General features: G+C 36.2%; 1 protein-coding gene across 21 annotated transcripts in view; it reads left to right on the top strand.

Annotated features, from left to right (window-relative positions):
• The window catches only part of BAZ2B (bromodomain adjacent to zinc finger domain 2B), a 323,345-nt gene that overhangs the window by 189,036 nt on the left and 112,955 nt on the right, over positions 1–21,354 (top strand). For 19 of the 21 annotated variants that reach the window (XR_005719073.1, XM_040229153.1, XM_040229158.1 and 16 more), the window contains 3 exons: positions 5,284–5,472; positions 9,720–9,887; positions 10,798–10,991. Coding sequence is in view for 20 of the 21 variants with exons in the window: in XM_040229153.1 (XP_040085087.1) it covers positions 5,284–5,472; positions 9,720–9,887; positions 10,798–10,991 (551 nt within the window). In the remaining variant the exon portion in view is untranslated. The remainder of the gene's footprint in view (positions 1–5,283; positions 5,473–9,719; positions 9,888–10,797; positions 10,992–21,354) is intronic. The other 2 variants (XM_040229156.1, XM_040229165.1) reach the window with 1 other exon arrangement.

Below are 21,354 nucleotides of genomic sequence, written 5' to 3'. Positions count from 1 at the left end.
CCCCCCCCCAAGTGAGGTATATTTTTATCACTTAAAGAATGACTCCTGGTTACTCTCGCTTTTTAAAGGAAGAGAGAAACAGAGAATTAAAAACTACCGTTTTTAGAGTTATCCACAGCAGTTATTATAAAGTGTTGTCCTTGCAACTGTTAACAGTTTGTTTCCTGCAGTGTTCTGTAGAGAGTAAAAATGATTAAGAAATGGCTCATTCCTTTACAACTTTATACCCTAGCGTTGGTCTGATCAAAGATTGTGAATAATTGAATGTTCAAAGAGGGTCCAAAACGTATCTATCTGGGAGATTCAGGGATACTTCTTGGAGTATATTTTCTTGAAATTATTATGAAAGGATAGTTAAGATTATAAAAGGCAAAAGAAGTCAAAGAGCATGTTACATAAGCATGGAGGGTCTATAGAAATAACATGACCAAAAATATAATAATGGAAAACATTTATTAAGTACTTGTGTTTCATATTATGCCAAGTATTGCAGATTATTGAGATGATCGAGATCCAGTTTTCGCTCTCAAGGATCTAAAATCCTAGTTTAGAATTCATGTGCATAGAAGTGATAGTTAAAGCAGTAGAAGTACATGAAATGACTGAGGAAGAAAGCATAAAAGTGGAAGAAGGAGATGGTTGGACAAAATCTTAAGGAATCTTACTTATATTTACAAAAAAAAAATCCAATAAGGCACACAGTAGTAGTATTGAAAAACATAGTTAATAAGAATATCAAAATAGTTCCATGACCTGGATCTTAAGGGAGAAAATGGGTTTTAATAAGGAAGAGGCAATCATATGCCAGATTTATAGAGTCAGGTTAAGAATGAGAAGAGCAGAGATTATTGAAATCTAGTAGGAAAACTTAAGGTCCTTTACAGACAAAATGGAAGGGAGACTTAGACTTGGCAAGGTATTAAAGATTCTGAGAACTGAGGAGGAAGTAGACATACAAGTATAAGAATTTGCTTTCAAGGTTAATGAGGAGTGATGGTGAGATGGAATTGAGAGGGAAAGAGATAGATGGGGTCAAGAGGTAGAAGACTGAGAGAGACCAAAAGGCATGCTGAGAAATATGGAAATGGAAATGTGGAAACCGTGGTTAGTAAAATTTAAGAGTTTAAGATCTTGGAGTGGTAGGGCTTTGTGTGATAGAATCCAGCATGTGGCCTAAATGAAATCAAGGAGAAATAAAAGGGCAAGTGGTAATTTTAAAAAATTAGGACTTGAGGTTGCCTAAGTGTAAGACAAAAGGAAACTAGTAAGAAGGATCCTTGCAAGTTTAAATGAAAATTCAAGACAACTTCCTAGTCTTTGGACTTAGTCCCATGCATGTGCACCTTCTGTTATTAATGAGTAATAAATCGATTCATTCAGCAGATACCTATTATATATCTACTCTGTACAAGACATTGTTTTAGGTATTTGGGATCTGTTACTAATTCCTGTGTGTGACAATACCAGTTCATAATATTATAATGTTAACTAACTTGTTTAATACACTGTGGTGTGAAAAAGTCTTCAGTTCTGTTTAGTTCAGTCGCTCAGTCATATCCGACTCTTTGCGACCCCATGAATCGCAGTATGCCAGGCCTCCCTATCCATCACCAACTCCCGGAGTTCACCCAAACCCATGTCCATCAAGTCGGTGATGCCATCCAGCCATCTCATCCTCTGTCATCCCCTTCTCCTCCTGCCCTCAATCCCTCCCAGCATCAGGGTCTTTTTCAATGAGTCAGCTCTTCGCATGAGGTGGCCAAAGTGTTGGAGTTTCAGCTTTAGCATCAGTCCTTCCAGTGAACAGGACTGATCTCCTTTAGAATGGACTGGTTGGATCTCCTTGCAAGTCCAAGGGACTCTCAAGAGTCTTCTCCAACACCACAGTTCAAAAGTATCAATTCTTCCGTGCTCAGCCTTCTTCACAGTCCAACTCTCACATCCATACATGACCACAGGAAAAACCATAGCATTGACAAGATGGACCTTAGTCGGCAAAGTAATGTCTCTGCTTTTGAATATGCTATCTAGGTTGGTCATAACTTTCCTTCCAAGGAGTAAGGGTCTTTTAATTTCATGGCTGCAGTCACCATCTGCAGTGATTTTGGAGCCCAAAGTCTTACACTACCCAAATTATGTTCAAATCATTGAGTTCCTTAAGGCTCGGGATTATGTCTTATTTATCCTGTATGGTAACTACTAAGCATAGCACCTGTACTTAATATGAACTTAAGTATGTTCATGAAATGTCTGAATTACTAGAAACTTTTGAATAAAGAACAGGATAATTCTTGAAAGTTTTTACATGGAATTAGTAGCTGTTTTTATAAAAAGTGTGGAAAAATCATATTTAAATTATTAATATATATAGAATTACAAAGCCATTTAATGAGAAAGATATACTTTTTATCACTGACTTCTATATTGTTATATAGGCAAAATTTAGTAGAGATTATTAAATGTAGTGTGAAGTTATTTCCCTTCAGTGGTATAACTTTATCCATGAATAGCAAAGAAAATCTCTGATATGTGTTCTTAATAATGCATAGTATCACTATAATCAGTATAATGTGGGCCTGATCTCCACTATATACAAAAGTGAACCTTTTCTTATCAACAAGGAATAAATAGGTCGTATAGATTCCATTGTCACGTGAGTACTTTCTATGCTTCAATTATGTTCAACAGGAGTTTTCTGAAAAGGAATAAGAAAATAGAGTAAGGTAGCCTCTTTGTAATTTTGTCAAGCATAGATATAACTCTGTGTACAAACTACTTTTTTTCCTATTTGAATCTACAGTGAGTAAAGCTCATATTTTGTTGAAATCTTATATTCAGCCCTTTCTAGCTATCACACTTTTTAGAGTTAGAAAAAGAATGATTCATGTTGATGTTTGACAGAAACCAGCACAATTCTGTAAAGCAGTTAACCTTCAATTAAAAACTAAATACATTTTTTTAAAAGAACCTTTTTATTATCAAATTGTGTAAAATTGATTTTTAATTAAAATTGATTCTTACTTATTGCTGCAAGAGTGATAACTGCATTTAGATATTACTCATGTTTTTGGTTCATGAGACTCCAAGGTAAACCTTGCTCATTTATTTCTTCACAATAAGAAAATCTTCTGGCTATCCATCTAAGAATCTGCCTGCTAACAGTTAACTTCTGTTGTAGAAATATTTCTATCAGTTTCTGACCCTTTATAATTTCAATCTGTTCTGAGTTTTTATAATATATTGTATAGTTTTGAGTTTACCTCACAAAATTTTTTGTATTAAATCGCTATAAATACATATATACAATTGACAAATATAATTTAAGAATTATTTTGTAAAATATAAGTTAAAAATGATTCTAAAATCTACAAACTGAATGTTCAGTTCATCTTGTTTATCAAGAAAACTAATATAGAGGAAAATGTAACTGACCACAGTATGCTTATAAATAAGCAGTTGATTAAGGACATGTGATTTCAGAAGTTGAATTGATTAGTGAGAATCAGGGATTTTATAGGTAATCACATGTGAAAATAAATAATGGTTCTTACTGATATATATAGGCTCATTTTTTTAGAGAAATTAGCTGGGTCTTTGAGAATTCTATTGCCCACCAACCCCACCCCACTCAAAATTTACATAATCTTTGTGATACCATAGCAATACTAAAAATAGTAATACTTGAGTAATTTCTCTTTTTTCTAGTAGCAAACTCTGTTTTGTTTTGACTTAATTTTAGTGCTAATTGCAGTCTAGAATTCTGATTACATAAAAAGTACCAAATTCACAGATTTTCTGTTTAGGCTTTGAGAAACAGAAACTAAGGTTGGCTGACTAAGAAAATATATCCAAGTTTGTGTCCTTCCCTGCCCTCCTCCCTCACAGTTTTATTTGTGGGCCTTACTTGTATGGAGTCCTGAGTATCTTCCCTATAAGATCTACTAACTGCTTTGTAATAGTGGGACCTCAACCTTCAATCAGAACTTTTTACCTTGAAGGCTGATTGATGTAAGATATACCTGATGTAATCATCTATTTAAATCTTACTACTTCAATGAAAATACAGTGTTATTTCAATGAGGAATTTAGGGCTTATATCAGTCAATGAGAGTACACTCTGATCTCTTTGATGACTTCCTCTCAGTTTTCAGAGAATAAAAAAGCAAAGAGGAGAGATTTTGTTGATAACTAAATGATAACGAAAACTATACTTATTTTTAAGTTGCATTTTTTAAATTTACTTCAAACATACTTTATTCAAACTATATTGCAGTGCACAGCCAGGTCTGATGTAAACAGGATCATAAGGAAGCCTTATATATATTTTTTAACACAGAGCACAATAGTTTTCACACAGTAAATTATGGTAGTCTAGAGTGTGAGTTTTGATATTCTGCTTTCATACTATCAAATCAGGAAACTTAATTATTTCCTGGAAGTAAAAAGAAGATTTCCAAGTATTAACAAATCTTCTGCCAAATCCCTACAAAGAATGAAAAATACATTGTGTTTTGGATTATTTAACACTGCAACTTTGGGTTATGACATTTAGTACTAGATTCTCTTTAGAGTAAATGTAGAGATTGAAAAAAATCACATTTGAATTGAATATGAACTTACTGTCACAATGTTTAAAAATGATTTTTATATTGATCACTACCTTCGAATGCATTTAGAAATAAATTAGTAGTTTTATTTATTAAATACTTATGCTCTTGGATGTATTGCTTTATCAGGCTAGAAATATAATCCTTTTTGGCATCAACTCTTCCTCACCTAAAGATGCTGGATAGAGACTATAGCTTCAATTCTAGCACATGGAAATTAGGAACTCTTTGCCTAGAGTATATGACAATTTGAGTAATAACTTTGTGACGGATTCTGGATTTATTTTATTAATTTTCAACTTTGTATTAATAGGATGTTTTTTTATCTTCCTTCTTATGAGTAAAAATTCCTGATAAAATATTAATGTACATGTATTAGCAGAAAGTTTGCCTCACTTATGCAGGTCAAACTAAATAATTCATGAAAATTACTTACTTAAAGCATCATTCTCAATCTCAAAATTATAAATAAAGTTATGTCATTCATTTGACTTATTTTTAGAGTATATTCGTGTTTCTAGAAACATCTTATTCTGTAGGGTTTGAAGAACAGAAATGCAAAAGAAAAAAGGCTTAATAGATAAACTATAAATTTTAATACAGTATGAATGCTGAAATCAGATAAATCTCATCTGTTTTTATAATACAACTTTAAGTGTGTTTTTTTCCCTCCCAGGACATTTATTCAGAGCAGCTGGGGATCAACCGTTTAACCTGTCCACAGTGTCGAGTGCCTTCCCAATGGTCAGCCACCCCGTCTTTGGTCTACATTCAGCCAGCTCAGGGCATTCAGAATTTGGTGGTTTGGGGACACTTGGTACACCCACAGCCTTAGCCGCCCATCCCCAACTAGCGTCTTTTCCAGGTAAACATCTATTACAAACAGTGTTCAAAGAAAGAAAGAAAGCTTGAAAATGTGCAAGCAGTAATTGTTTATTAAACCAAACAAAAAGAATAGTCTTATGCCTGGTATATTAAAGCTCATTTGCGAGAATTAGCGCAATCCTTTTTATCATGTGCAAAATAGTAAACACACTGTGGTGCTGTGTGGCAGTGTAATTAACTAGTTATTCAAATGCTAAGCTATCTGTTGCAACAGTGAATAATTAAGCCAAGTTTTTATCATGCTTTTTATTGAAGTAGAAAAGTATATGTATTAGAAGTATAAAATTTGATTAATTTTTCTCAGTTTTACTTGGTTTTTAAAAAAATTATTTAACTTTCAGTGAAAAACTAAAGTCCAATTCCTATAATGAATAAATACACTTTTATTTTGAGTTCTCATTTCTCTGTGTTTGTAAGTAAGATGAGCTTGGCTCTTAAATTTCTATTTTTTTTCATATTTTACTTAAACAACCATAGATTTGCACCACTTACATGGGAGGGAGACCAGAATTACCCCAGATTATGAGGATTCAGGAGTTCAGTAAGATACCAATTAAAGCCTAACTTAGACAAACATTCTATAATTTCTCGTTATATTATTTTGAAAGTCTAAGCTTTAGTGTGTTTCCAGTGATTAATTTTATCTTAATAAATTTTAGTTAAGGATACATGATTTAGTGTTACTAATAGAGCATAATTCAGAGGCAAGTAGATCTGAATTTAAATCAGGCCTGTTACCTTTCAACTGTGTGACCTTGACTGAACAAGTAATCCGACCTCTCAGCCTCAGTTTTTTCATGTGAATAATGAGGATGATAATAATAATAACAGTATCTACCTCTTAGGGTTCTTGTGAAGATTAAAAGAGATAATCCATGTCCAGTGCTGAATGCAGTGTTCAGCGTACATAATTAGTACCTGATTGGTAGCCATCATGATTCTTCCTCTTGGTCTTTAAAAGGAATCAAATATCTTGTTTGATAGAAAGATGGTTAAATATATATTTAATATGACTCATTTTTTGAGTCATATTTCTTTAATTCAGAAAAGGGATGATGAGAAGGAACAATGTGTCTAGAAAGTTAAAAGTCAAACAAAGTCTTGACATTTGCTTTAAAAAATACTAATAGGAATTTATTTTAGGCAGTTCTGAGCACAGTTGCTTAGCAAGATGAGTAATCAGTAGATATTTGCTGAAATATAGGTTGCTGAATAAAAAATTAAAATATGTAATGGTAATATAGTTGCTAGTATCTTAAATTTTAAAAATTGTTTTAACACAATTTCTTATATTTGATATAGTTTGATATATATGTAGTATTAATTGCTTTTGAACATTTCTAAACCACAATGTAATTATTGAATTATTAAAATCAATTATCTTCTGTACTGAAAACATGGTTAACCAGTTGTAAGAATTACTCATCTCAACTTCAGTAATGTTGGTATTTCCACTGTGTGGAAAAAATCTGATAACTTCCCTAATCTGTATAAGCTATTCATATAAGCTATTCATTCATCCATTTATTGTACAAACTTCTTTGAGCATCTAACTATGTTCTGTGCACTAGGCTAAGCACTTAGGAGTACACTAACATTGTCTATGTTATGTTTCTTATAGTTTTTAGAAGATGGATAAATAGAAAATTATAAGACAGAGTCTTTAGTGGCAAATAACAGTATGGCTGTATAAGTGTACTTTTTTGCCAAGAGAATATGCTTTGTTATAGAGGACTCATTTGTTTAAGCTGTACATCTTATATAACTTAAATTGTCTATAATTGGTTTTATTTAAAAGGGTAATCGAAATGCCAAAATTTTTAAATCACCTACTAAATAAAAACACAAAAAGAAGAAATCACTAGGAATTTTAAATCAGGAATAGTTAACTTTTAAATATTATGCACTTCTAAACTAGTCTGCATTTCAGGTGATTAAATCAATGTGAAAATTACTTAATGTATATTATATAATAAAATTATTTCCATTTTATATTGAAATAGTATTTCATGGGAAGTTCTTTTAAAATATTTATAATTTTAGTCATTATATTTTTATATTACTATGAATTTTGGGGAAGTATTTGGCTCTATCAACTCAGGGAGATTTTTAAATTCTACTGTCTTATAGGTTTAAATTGTGTTTCAGTATATCCTCTGAAATAATAGACTTTTTCAATGGAATATGATTAATGTTGTTACCATGCAGTTACTGCCTTTGAATACATTTAGAAATTCCTCATGTTCTGGTTTATATAAACCTTATTTTGTAAATTTCATTTATCAACAAGGTAGTTTGTGATTATGTTGTTTTTTTCTTAATTTGAAAAAGAAATAATTCATACTTAACAAAAATTCTGTTATTTCCCATGAAATATTAGACATTTGTGAAGCTTGTTTTCAGAAGTGCTACCATTTTCATCTTTTTATTTGATCTTATTTACTTGAATTTATAACATGTACATTTTCCAGTTGTGTTTTTTTCTAATCTCTGTTGTTTGCTTATTTACCATTGATAAAGTACATTTTTATGTTTTTTTTTCTCAGTTTGATTATGTTTAAAATATTTGAGTCTTATTATACTTTGATTACCTTACCAATTTGTTGGTTGTTTACAAAGTCTGAACCTTCAACTATATTGCTTTAATTATAGACTCTATTTTAAATAATATGAATATTTCAGGAAACTGGTATTTCCTTTTTTATCAGGTAAATAGAACCAAGTTTTCAAACCTATAAATAGAAATAGATTCCGGCTATGCTGATACAAGCTCCAAAAACAGTTTTTCTTTCTATCTAAATACAGTTCTTTCATCTTAACAGTAGATAAATGATTGATAGTTTTATATAGTTATTCTTGGTTCAGTTCCCATCATTCAGGCACTGCTGAATATACATTGGTGTCATTTCACTAGCAGCGACTTCCTGCAGTGCAGTAGAATAGCTTTTGCAGTTTTCTGCTTATACTGATTTTTAGACATTAGAATGTCAGTTACCAAGAACATTTCACTTTCTTTTAAGCTAGACTTTTGTCTTTAGATAATGAAGGTTCACATAACTTTACATCTTGTTTTAATGAAGAGATGTTCTTAGAAAAGCTTTCAAGATCATATAATACAATACATTGACTATGTTGAATTTTCCCATACTCTATTATTGGGATTTTTCCTCTAATTTTTTGTGATTATCAAGTCTATGAAAAATGTACCATATCTCTTGGAAGATTAGCCTAAAAGGTAGTAACTGACTTGGTAATCTAGCTGGTTAGCCATTTGGAAACTATTCTTTCCAAGATTTTAGATGGGGCAATATAAGACTGTCTTTTGATTTATTTTAGATTTCTTCTTAATCTTAAACTTTCCCTAAATAATGTATTCTATAAAATTTGGTTTCTCTCATTTTCTAACAGTTTTAACTAAAAGCCACTGTTTAAATAGCTAAATTGCATTCAATGATAAGACATTATTATCTGTAATTTGTAAGAGGAAGTATAAATAAAATTCAGGCTTTTTAAATCAACTTTAAGGAAAAAAACTTTATATAAGTCTTTTATAGTTTAATATGGCAACTTGTTTTTGGAAATCTTTGAAGCACTTTTCATTTTTTGGACCAAAAACAAACAAAACAAAGACATTGATTTTGCTCTCTCTGTTGTTTTGTTTGAGTATAGACGTTTTCTTCCATAAAGATATTCAAGATATGCTGAATTACAGTGGCATTTGTATTATTATTTAAAGCATTTGATTTATCAAAGCCACAGTTTCGTTGTATGTAATTTAAGGAAATTCTTAACATAGATTGTAGATGATTGCTTTACATTCTAAGGTTTTAAAATAGATTAAAATAATCTTAAATACTCTTTCTTTGCTAATTTAGAAAAATTATAATGTAAGTCATCAAAGAGTTAAACAGTTCTTTAATGTTACTTTCAATTTTCCCATTTTATTTTAAAGACTATAGACTACCTTTGTTCTTCATAAACTTGGAATTCATAGAAGCTGCTAAGTGAAGAACCTTGGATACTGTCTTAACGAGCAGAGTGATGAATGTATAACTTCTAGTCAGTTATCTTATAATTAGAAAGATGGTCAGAACTATGTGTAATTCAGCAATTCTGTTCCAAGATAAAACCTGAAATTATTCTTCAGTAATAAAATATAAAAAGCACTGTTAAATTAACTAGAAAGTTAATCCAAATATTTTTGCTTGTTTGGTGTTTGGCTTTGAGGTGCAGAATGGTGGCGAACAACAGATGTTCATACACGTACAGGGGCAACCTTCTTTCCACCATTACTGGGAATTCCACCACTGTTTGCTCCTCCAGCCCAGAATCATGATTCTTCTTCATTCCATTCAAGGACTTCTGGAAAAAGTAATAGAAATGGTCCTGAAAAAGGTATCCATGTTAACTTGAGTGAAGTATTATCCTTCATTTCAGTATCCATTTTCAGTAGAGTTCAGATTTAGAAACAGTTATAAAGCATTGTGCTAGACATTTTCACATTGTCTTGCTTAATCTTTATAATAACTCTGTGAGATTGAAAGTGTTCGTGTTTTGCAGCCAAGATTAAATAAATTATTCAAGAAAGTACTGTTTACATGTTGACATTGCATAGCAGAATTTAACCCAGGTTTTAACTCCCAACCCCACTGCTTTTCCTCTGTATCTCATTACCTCTCTTACGTTGCTCAATAAAATATATTACTTCTTCTCTAATTAAGCATTAAATTTATATGTTAGCACACCTTTTTTCTTTTACATTTTCATTAATATTTCATAGTTGATAACTGTTATTAGAATACATTTACAAATTATAATACCATTTTAGATGGTTTTTTATTGTCTTTCTTTCCACTTAAGTAGGTGTTTGGGAGTTTGCCCTGAAAGAGGGAATAGTTGTATTTAATTAATTTTCTAAAGCTTTTTTAATTGAAGTAAAATTCACATAAATGTAAAATTTACCATTTTAAACAGAACAATTCAGTGACATTAAAGGCACTAATAGTGTCGTACAACAACCAACTCTATCTAGTTTCAACACATTTTCATCACCCCAGAAGGAAACTTCATACCTTCTCCCTGTTATTTCCTCTCTCAGTCTCTGGCAACCACTAGCTTGCCCTCTTTCTCTATAGATGTACCTGTTGTGAATATCTCATAAAGATGGAATCATACAGTTTGTGTCTGGCTTATTTCACTTAGCATACTGTTTTTAAGTCATCCCAATTGTGGAGTATGTCATTATTTCATTCCTTTTTATTCTGAATAACATTCTCTTGTATAAACATTTATTTTAACTTTCAAGGTGTAAATGGATCAATAAATGGAAACAGTACATCATCTGTATCTGGTATCAACACATCTGTACTGTCCACTACTGCTTCAAGTTCTGTGGGACAAACGAAAAGTATAAGCTCAGGTGGAGGAAACAGAAAGTGTAATCAGGAACAAAACAAAACCCAGCCTTTGGATGCTAGAGCTGACAAAATCAAAGATAAGGTAAGTTAACCATCAGGGGTTAAATATAACACATCTATACAAGTATTTTAAAGGTCAAAGTGACTGAATCTGTGGAATAATTTTTTATGATTTATGAACTCCTGTTTTTACAGATATTTATTTTTATCGAGTAGTTTTAGTATTAAACATCTAAAAAATTAAAAATGTTAGCACCAGTATCAATAACACAAATAGTCATCATTCAGTTCAGTTCAGTTGCTCACTTGTGTCTGACTCTTCGGAACCCCATGGACTGCAGCACGCCAGGACTCCCCATCCATCACCAACTCCTGGAGTTTACTCAAACTCATGTCCATTGAGTCAGTGATGCCATCAAACCATCTCATCCTCTGTCATCCACTTCTCTTCCTGCCTTCAGTCTTTCTCACCATCAGGATCTTTTCAAAATGAGTAAGTTCTTCGCATCAGGTGGCCAAAGTATTGGAGTTTCAGCTTCAGCATCAGTCCTTCCAATGAACATTCATGACTGATTTCCTTTAGGATGGACTGGTTGGATCTCCTTGCAGTCCAAAGGACTCTCAAAAGTCTTCTCCAACACCACAGTTCAAAAGCATCAATTCTTCAGCGCTCAGCTTTCTTTATAGTCCAGCTCTCACATCCATACGTGACCATTGGAAAAACCATAGTTTTGTATAAGACGGACCTTTGTTGGCAAAGTGATGTCTTTGTTTTTAAAGTGCCATCTATGTTGGTCATAACTTTTCATCCAAAGAGGAAGTGTCTTTTCATTTCATGGCTGCAGTCACCATCTGCAGTGATTTTGGAGCCCCCTAAAATAAAGTCTGACACTATTTCCATTGTTTCCCCATCTATTAGCCATGAAGTGATGGGACCAGATGCCATGATCTTAGTTTTCTGACTGTTGAGTTTTAAGCCAACTTTTTCACTTTCATCAAAGGCTCTTAGGTTACTCTTCACTTTCTGCCATAAGGGTGGTGTCATCGGCATGTCTGAGGTTATTGATATTTCTCCCGGCAATCTTGATTCCAGCTTGTGCTTCATCCAGCCCAGCTTTTCTCATAATGTATTCTGCATGTAAGTTAAATAAGCAGAGTGACAATATACAGCCTTGACGTACTCCTTTTCCTATTTGGAACCAGTCTGTAGTTCCATATCCAGTTCTAACTGTTCTTTCCTGACCTGCATAAATTTTCTCAAGAGGCAGGTCAGGTGGTCTGGTGTTCCCATCTCTTGAAGAATTTTCTACAGTTTGTTGTTATCCACATAGTCAAAGTTATTGGTGTTGTCAATAAAGCAAAAGTAGATGTTTTTCTGGAACTCTCTTGCTTTTTCAGTGATCCAGCAGATGTTGGCAATTTGATCTCTGGTTCTCTGCCTTTTCTAAATCCAGCTTGAACATCTGGAAATTCACAGTTCACATACTGTTGAGGCCTGGCTTGGAGAATTTTGAGCATTACTTTGCTAGTGTGTACAGTGAGTGCGATTATGTGGTAGTTTGAACATTCTTTGGCATTGCCTTTCTTTGGGATTGAAATGAAAACTGACCTTTTCCAGTCCTGTGATCACTGCTGATTTTGCTGGCATATTGAGTGCAGCACGTTCACAGCATCATCTTTCAGGATTTGAAATAGCTCAACTGGAATTCCATCACCTCCGCTAGTTTTGTTCTTAGTCATGCTTCTTCAGGCCCACTTGACTCTGCATTTGCATTCCAGGATGTCTGGCTCTAAGTGAGTGATCACACCATCGTGATTGTCTGGGTCGTGAAGATCTTTTTTGTATAGTTCTTCTGTGTATTCTTGACACCTCTTCTTAACATGTTTTACTTCTGTTAGGTCCATACCATTTCTGTGCTTTATTGTGCCCATCTTTGCATGAAATGTTCCCTTGTTATCTCTGATTTTCTTCAGAGATCTCTTGTCTTTCCCATTCTGTTGTTTTCCTCTATTTCTTTGCATTGACCACTGAGAAGGCTTTCTTATCTCTCCTTGCTATTCTTTGGAACTCTGCATTCAAATGGGTATATCTTTCCTTTTCTTCTTTGCCTTTAGCTTCTCTTCTTTTCTCAGCTATTTGTAAGGCCTCCCCAGACAGCCATTTTGCTTTTTTGCATTTCTTTTCCATGGGGATGGTTTTGATCCCTGCCTCCTGTACAATATCATGAACCTCTGTCCATAGTTCTTCAGGTACTCTGTCTATCAGATCTAATCCCTTGAATCTCTTTGTCACTTCCATTGGATAATCATAAGGGATTTGATTTAAGTTGTACCTGAATGGTCTACTGATTTTCCCTACTTTAGTTTAAGTCTGAATTTAACAATAAGCAGTTCATGGTCTGAGCCACAGTCAGTCCCCAGTCTTGTTTTTGCTGACTGTATAGATCAGTCTGATTTCAGTGTTGACCATCTGGTGATGTCCATGTGTAGAGTCTTCTCTTGTGTAGTTGGAAGAGGGTGTTTGCTATGACCAGTGCGTTCTATTGGCAAAACTCTATTAGCCTTTGCCCTACTTCATTCTGTACTCCAAGGCCAAATTTGCCTGTCACTGCAGGTGTTTCTTGACTACCTACTTTGTCATTCCAGTCCCCTATAATGAGAAGGACATTTTTGGGGGGTGTTAGTTCTAGAAGGTCTTGTAGGTCCTCATAGAACCGTTCACCTTCAGCTTCTTTAGCATTACTGGTCTGGGCATAGACTTGGATTAACATAATATTGAATGATTTGCCTTGGAAACGAACAGAGATAATTCTGTTGTTTTTGAGATTGCATTCAAGTATTGATTGCATTTCAGATTCTTTTGTTGACTATGAGGGCTATTCCATTTCTTCTAAGGGATTTTTGCCCACCGTAGTAGATGTTATGGTCATGTAAGTTAAATTCACCCATTCTAGTCCATTGTTCACTGATTCCTAAAATGTTGATTTTCACTCTTACCATCTACTATTTGACCACTTCCAATTTACCTTGATTCATGGACCTAACATTCCAGGTTCCTGTTGCAACATTGCTCTTTATAGCATCAGACTTTACTTCCATCACCAGTCACATCCACAACTGGGTGTTGTTTTTGCTTTGGCTCCGTCTCTTCATTCTTTCTGTAGTTCAGTTCAGTTCAGTTCAGTTCAGTTGCTCAGTCATGTCCGACTCTTTGCGACCCCATGATTCGCAGCACACCAGGCCTCCCCATCCATCACCAACTCCCGGAATTCACTCAGACTCACGTCCATCGAGTCAGTGATGCCATCCAGCCATCTCATCCTCGGTCGTCCCCTTCTCCTCCTGCTCCCAATCCCTCCCAGCATCAGAGTCTTTTCCAATGAGTCAACTCTTCTCATGAGGTGGCCAAAGTACTGGAGTTTCAGCTTTAGCATCATTCCTTCCAAAGAAATCCCAGGGCTGATCTCCTTCAAAATGGACTGGTTGGATCTCCTTGCAGTCCAAGGGACTCTCAAGCGTCTTCTCCAACACCACAGTTGAAAAGCATCAATTCTTCAGTGCTCAGCTTTCTTCACAGTCCAACTCTCACATCCATACATGACCACAGGAAAAACCATAGCCTTGACTAGACGGACCTTAGTCGGCAAAGTAATGTCTCTGCTTTTGAATATGCTATCTAGGTTGGTCATAACTTTTCTTCCAAGGAGTGAGCGTCTTTTAATTTCATGGCTGCAATCACCATATGCAGTGATTTTGGAGCCCCCCAAAATAAAGTCTGACACTGTTTCCACTGTTTCCCCATCTATTTCCCATGAAGTGATGGGACCGAATGCCATGATCTTCGTTTTCTGAATGTTGAGCTTTAGGCCAACTTTTTCACTCTCCACTTTCACTTTCATCAAGAGGCTTTTTAGTTCCTCTTCACTTTGTGCCGTAAGGGTGGTGTCATCTGCACTTCTCCACTAATCTCCAGTAGCATTTTGGGCACCTACTGACTTGGGGAGTTCATCTTTCAGTGTCCTATCTTTTTGCCTTTTCATGCTGTTCATGGGGTTCTCAAGGCAAGAATACTGAAGTGGTTTGCCATTCCATTCTCCAGTGGACCACGTTTTGTCAGAACTCTCTGCCATGACCCATCTGTCTTGGGTGGCCCTACTTGACATGGCTCATAGTTTGATTGAGTTAGCCAAGGCTGTGGTCCATGTGATCAGATTGGTTAGTTTTCTGTGACTGTTGTTTTCAGTCTGTCTGCCCTCTGATGGAAAACGATAAGAGGCTTATGGAAGCTTCCTGATGGGAGAGACTGACTGAGGGGGAAACTGAGTCTTGTTCTGAAGGCCAGGGCCATGCTCAGTAAATCTTTAATTAATTTTCTGTTGATGGGTGGGGCTGTGTTCCCTCCCTGTTATTTACCTGGGGCCAAACTTTAGTGGAGGTATTGAAGATAATGGTGACCTCCTTCAGAAAGGTCCCATGCACCCACTAGTGCCCCCAGCCCTGCAGCAGGCCACCGCTGACTCACACTTCTGCTGGAGACACCAGGAGCCTCATGGGCAAGTCTGGTCAGTCTCTTGTGGGGTCACTACTCCTTTCTCCTGGATCCTGGTGCACACAAGAGTCTGTGCCCTCAAGAGTCTGATTCCCCAGCTCTGTGTAAGTTCTCATGGCTTTGTGGTGGGGTTAATGGCGACCTCATAGATAAGGTTTATTGGGAAGTTAACACATACCGGTTCTGCTGTAATTGTTTTGCACATAATATCGATTTCAGCCCTCCCTATATCCCTAATGAGGTAGGTACTATTATTAGAAATCGAGAAAAAGAGTCCCCAGGTAGTTGGCCATTAAGTGGTTAGGATATGAAATCATGCAGGTTGACTTCACAGCCCATGCTTTAGGAAAACCAAAACAAGAAACCATTTATTGTGGAAATTTTCAAAATGCACAATAGACAGAATAGAATAATTATCCTATGTACCCATTATTCAATTTCAGCAGTTACAGTCTCATAGTCAATTTTATTTCATCATAACCCCAACTGTGCAGGTTAGCAATTTAATGCTTCTCAGGTCTGAATTCTCCTTTGTCAGTTGGCACAATATTAGACCTTGCAAATAGAGGGTCCTGGAGAAACACTGGAAGAGGAAAGGGCTTCTCTTCTTGGTTCAGGTGTTCTCTTCTTGGTCTTATGCTGTGCCTCCAGTGAATAGCTTCCTCACGAGCTGGCAGCTGTCCTGCCACTTGTGTTCAAAAGATCCGGTAGTGCACACCATTTAGTGAGTTTCATTGACATCCCAGCAGGCAGCTTATTACTGAGTTTTGCTAGCATGCCAGTGCTATTAGTTTTCTAGCTAATTTTTCTGTCACCACTACTAGTAGATCCCTAGCAAGTTTTTCTGGCACTCCAGCAGGTGGTATTTCCGGTGTGCCAGTGTTTATCTGTGATGGTTCGTGAGTTTCTCTGCCGTGGGCAATAGTCACATCCTTTTCAACAAATTCTCCTCCTTGGACCTCCTGACTAAACTTGTCTGCTATAGAACCAGTAACAAGAATAGGGTGATTTGTGCAGATTGCACATGGTAAATTCACTCCAGCATTCTGGACACTATTCCTCTTCCACATCGTCCTAGGGAAGTTGTGACACTTCAGCTGTACTAAATATAGTCCACCACTGTGTCCAAATATCATTCACCCTACTAAGTAAGCTGAGAGACCTCCAGCTACATGAACCAACACATTATATCCTGAATTTCTAGTAAGTGCACCCATATCAGTGAATTTGGACTGCTTCCATTTGTAATTTGTGAGAAGTCTTGGTTTATTCTGAGTTCAAGCCCTAGCATCAACTACAGACATTTTGGAAAGACAGAAAATAGCTAGAACATTGCCTTTTTGTCTACATTTTATAAAAACCACTCTCAGGGCCTGACATTTCTGAGGGCAGAGTGTCAAAAGTTTGTGATCCTATTATACAGAGTGAAGTGAGTCAGAGAAAGATAAATACCGTATTCTAACACATATATATGGAATCTAGAAAAACGGTACTGAAGAATTTATTTACAGGGCAACAATGGAGAAACAGACATAGAGAACAGACTTACGGACATGGGGAGCGGGGAGGGGAGGGTGAGATGTATAGAAGAGTAACATGGAAACTTTCATTACCGTATGTAAAATAGATAGCTAACTGGAATTTTCTGTATGGCTCAGGAAACTCAATCAGGGGCTCTGTATTAACCTAGAAGGGTGGGATTGGGAGGGAGTTTCAAATGGGAGGGGTATATGTATACCTATGGCGGATTCACGTTGAGGTTTGACAGAAAACAGCAAAATTCTGTAAAGCAGTTATCCTTCAATAAAAAATAAGTTGATTTTTTAAAAAAAGTTTGTGATCCTGTAACATCACTTTCTCTATTATCTCAGCTATAATATGAAGGGATTGAGAAGCTTCTGACACACCACATTAAGAGCAGAATATGGGTAGCGACTGATTGCAGAGAGCACTGATGTGAACTTTAAACAATATGTCTCTCAGGCTCTGACTTTTAATTCCGAGAAACAATTGTATTATATTTCCATTTGCCCTTTCTCAAGACAGCATCGAGTTCCATATATTTTCCAGGATCAACTAAACAAAGTTTGCTTTCCTCTTGCTGAGCATATTTTATAGAAATATTTCCTCAAGACCTTTCAGTTCCATCTCAACAGAAGATAATTGTTTTCCAGAACATAACAAGACATATGAGAGTCTGAGGGAAGGTCATCTGCCGAAGCCACCAAGAATGATGATACCCATCACAGAAACTCAATGGGACTCTTCTTGGGCCCCAAGACAAACATATTTGGGGTCATATTTTCCACCTGTTCCTCTTCAACTACTCTTTGCTCTTCTCCTTTATGGTATGTTTTGAGGGCATTCCCATTAGTATGAGCTCCAAAGGCCTATCTTTGCACTGCTGTCAGCCTCTCTGCACACGAGATACTGACTGAAATGCCACCTACTCCTTCAGTTCAGTTCAGTCGCTCAGTCATGTCCAACTTTTTGCGACCCCAAGGACTGCAGCATGCCAAGCCTCCCTGTCCTTCACCAACTCCCGGAGCTTGCTTAAACTCATGTCCATCGAGTCGATGATGCCATCCAGCCATCTCATCCTCAGTCGTCCTCTTCCTCTCCTGCCTTCAGTCTTTCCCAGTTTTTTCCAGTGAGTCAGTTCTTTGCAACAGGTGGCCAAAGTATTGGAGTTTCAGCTTCAGCATCAGTCCTTCCAATGAATATTCAGGACTAATTTCAGGAAATCAGTTGGATCTGATTGGTTAGATATGACTGGTTGGATCTCCTTGCAGTCCAAGGGACTCTCAAGCGTCTTCTCCAACACCACGGTTTAAAAACATCAATTCTTCAGCACTCAGATTTCTTTATAGTCCAACTCTATGCATGACTACTGGAAAAACCACACTCCTTGCTCCCACGGTATTTTGAAGCATGTCCTAGACCTCATATCATGGGATTTCTATATCTATATGTATTCTGAAAGTTAAATACCCAAGCTTTTAAATCTTACAATGCCTTACCTCTTAGAAGGCTTCTTTGATGGCTCAATGATAAAGAGACCACCTGTCATTGCAAAAGATGTGGGTTTGATCCCTAGGTTGGGAAGACCCCTAGAGAAGGAAATGGCAGCCCACTCCGGTATTCTTGCCCGGAAAATACCAAGGACAGAGGATAATCCAAAGATAGTCCAGAGGATAGTCCTTGGTATAGGACAGAGACTGTACCAAGACAGGCTATAGTCTATGGAGCTGCAAAGAGTTAGACATGACTTAGCTACTAAACTAAAACAACAGACCTCTTAGAAGAAGTGCTAAATCTAGTAAAATCTAATACATCTCGTGCCTGCACAATGTGCAAGGAAGACTTTGGAGGAATGGGTATGAAACAGATTCTGTCCTTCGTTCTAGTAAGGAATCTGTTTTGACATTCCTGGGGCTTCCCTGATGGCTCTGACGGTAAAGAATCTGCCTGCAATGTGGGGAACCTGGGTTTGTTCCCTGAGTCAGGAAGATCCCCTGGAGGAGGGCATGGCAACCCACTCTAGTATTCTTGCCTGGAGAAACCCTATGGACAGAGGAGCCTGGCGGGCTACAATCCATGGGATCTCTAAGAGTTGGACATGACTGAGCAACTAAGCACAGCACACTGACGTTCGTAAACAAAATAAGTGAAGGTAAAGTAGAAAATATTTCCAGGAGCAGCTATTAAAACCTTACAGAGGTACCTCTTTAATGATATAAGGAAAGAAATTCTGGGTACCATAGGGGTATCTTGGAGTAGGAAATGACAACCCACTCCAGTATTCTTGCCTGGAAAACTCTATGAACAGAAAAGATTTGTGGGCTACACTCTCATAGGGTTGCAAAGAGCAACTGAGCACAGGGATGTCTATTTATATCTACATAGAAGTATCACTAGAGAGAGATTGACTATCAGTGTGAGGGATACTAGAACTTAAGATTTCAGAAGAGTACTTTTAGATATTAATAATACATGGTCTGGAATGAATCTGTGTTAGTGTATTGTTCAAGTATAATGAAGATGAAGGGAACTGAAACTAAAAAAGAAAATCCTATACTTTTTTCCCCCTGTATTTTCAATTTTAAAAACTTAAAAAAAGAACTACTTCATCAGCTCTTTTCATGTGAAGTTTGAAAAGTGTTCTTCAGCTAATTTTGATAATTCCTCCTAGAAGGCAGGGTTACTTATATCAGTGATGCTCACTTGAAATCATTAAGTCCAATTCCCTCACATAGCCTATGTGTATATTCAGAATAAATATAGGTATTTTAAATTTAACAAAGTAAGTCAACAGAGACTAAAATATACAAACATAAAGCCTGTTGAGAAACAAATAAGACAGTTCAGGGTTAAGTTCTACTCTTGTTGCCATACAAGTTATTGTTACCACAGCAACCATAAGAGTCTTATAAAAATGCAAGTGATTTTTTTATCACTTTAAAATATCATGTTATCACTCTTTGATCTTACTCAGAATAAAATCCTTACCATGGCCTGTAAGACGCTGCGTGGTCTGCCCCTGCCAGTCCAGCAAGCCTTATTTCCTATGGCTCTCTCCCAAGTTTCTGTGATCTAGCAGGTCTGGCTAACTTTTCCATTCTTTGAACATATCAAACTTGTTTCCAGCTCATGGCTTTTTCCTTTGCTGTTTCTCATCTTGAAAGGCTCTTTTATCTTTCTAGGATGGGCTCTGGCTCTCCATTTAGGTCTCAACTGAAAAGAATCTTACCTGACAATTACATCTACATCTTCATCCCACCCCCAGCACATACTGTCTATCCAATTATCTTGTTTTAGTCATGGTATTTATCACTAAAAACCCTTACTTACATTGTTTGTTAATTCTCTTCTCCCTGTTCCCATGAGAGCAGAGTTGCTATCTGTACGTCACACCCTTGTATCTCCAGAGACTAGAACAACTCTGCCTGGTTACATAATGGCCTTGAATATGTATTTGTTTTGCTATTGAAAGAAATAAATACCCAGGGAAATGAAAGTTCAAGGAGAGACTTCTGAAAAGCTTTCCTAGAATGGGTAGGGGGCTGCTGCTGCTAAGTCGCTGTAAGGGGAAAAGGGGTAATTAGTAAAATCTCCTTTGATTATTTTTTATGAATCTAAGAAGACTCATTTTTAAAATATTTAAATGACAGAAAAAAGACATACTACTTAATTGTAAAAATTCAAAAGAACCACTCCCCCACACATACACGTTAATAGGGACTAAGGAGATGAAATTGGTGATATTGAAACTCAGTTTTCTATCTTTCCCTAATACCTGGACTTGTCTACTCACATCTACTTTTTTCTTTTTAACGCAGGGACTAAATTTGTTATAAAACAGACTCTCTGCATACTGTCAGAGTATGGTCTGCAAAGACCACCTGCATTAGAATCATAATAAGTGCTTGTTAATGCAGATCCCTGTGCCTTGTTTAGAATTGGGGTCCAGGAATCTGCTGGCTACAGAAAGTTCTACAAGTGAATATTTTATGTCCCTGAAGCTTTAGAACCCTCACCTCTCGACCCACTCTTAAGGAGTGTAGGACCATCTATCATAACAACTGTAAATGAAAACTACACAGATTGCTTGGATAATGAAATGGGAGTTATTGCTTGGATAATGAAATGGGAGTTGTTTGTTTTTTTTTTTTTTCTGCTGAATCAGAGTAGCTCCATTATTCCCTTCCTTCCTTGGTTTCTTCTAAAACTGAAAGTGGTAACTTCAGTTTAGGTTCCTTACGATTTTTATAGTCTTGCTACGCCTGTGTGCCTATATACTCAGTCGTGTCTGACTCTGCAGTCCTGTGGACTGTAGCCTACCAAGCTCTTCTGTCCATAGAATTTCCTACTCCAGAGGATCTTCCTAATCCAGGGA

The sequence above is a fragment of the Oryx dammah genome, unplaced genomic scaffold (assembly GCF_014754425.2).
Source record: "Oryx dammah isolate SB20612 unplaced genomic scaffold, SCBI_Odam_1.1 HiC_scaffold_27, whole genome shotgun sequence".
Lineage (NCBI taxonomy): Eukaryota > Metazoa > Chordata > Mammalia > Artiodactyla > Bovidae > Oryx > Oryx dammah.
Note: the sequence above shows the minus strand (reverse complement) of the source record. Positions and strands in the feature narration are given on the sequence as shown.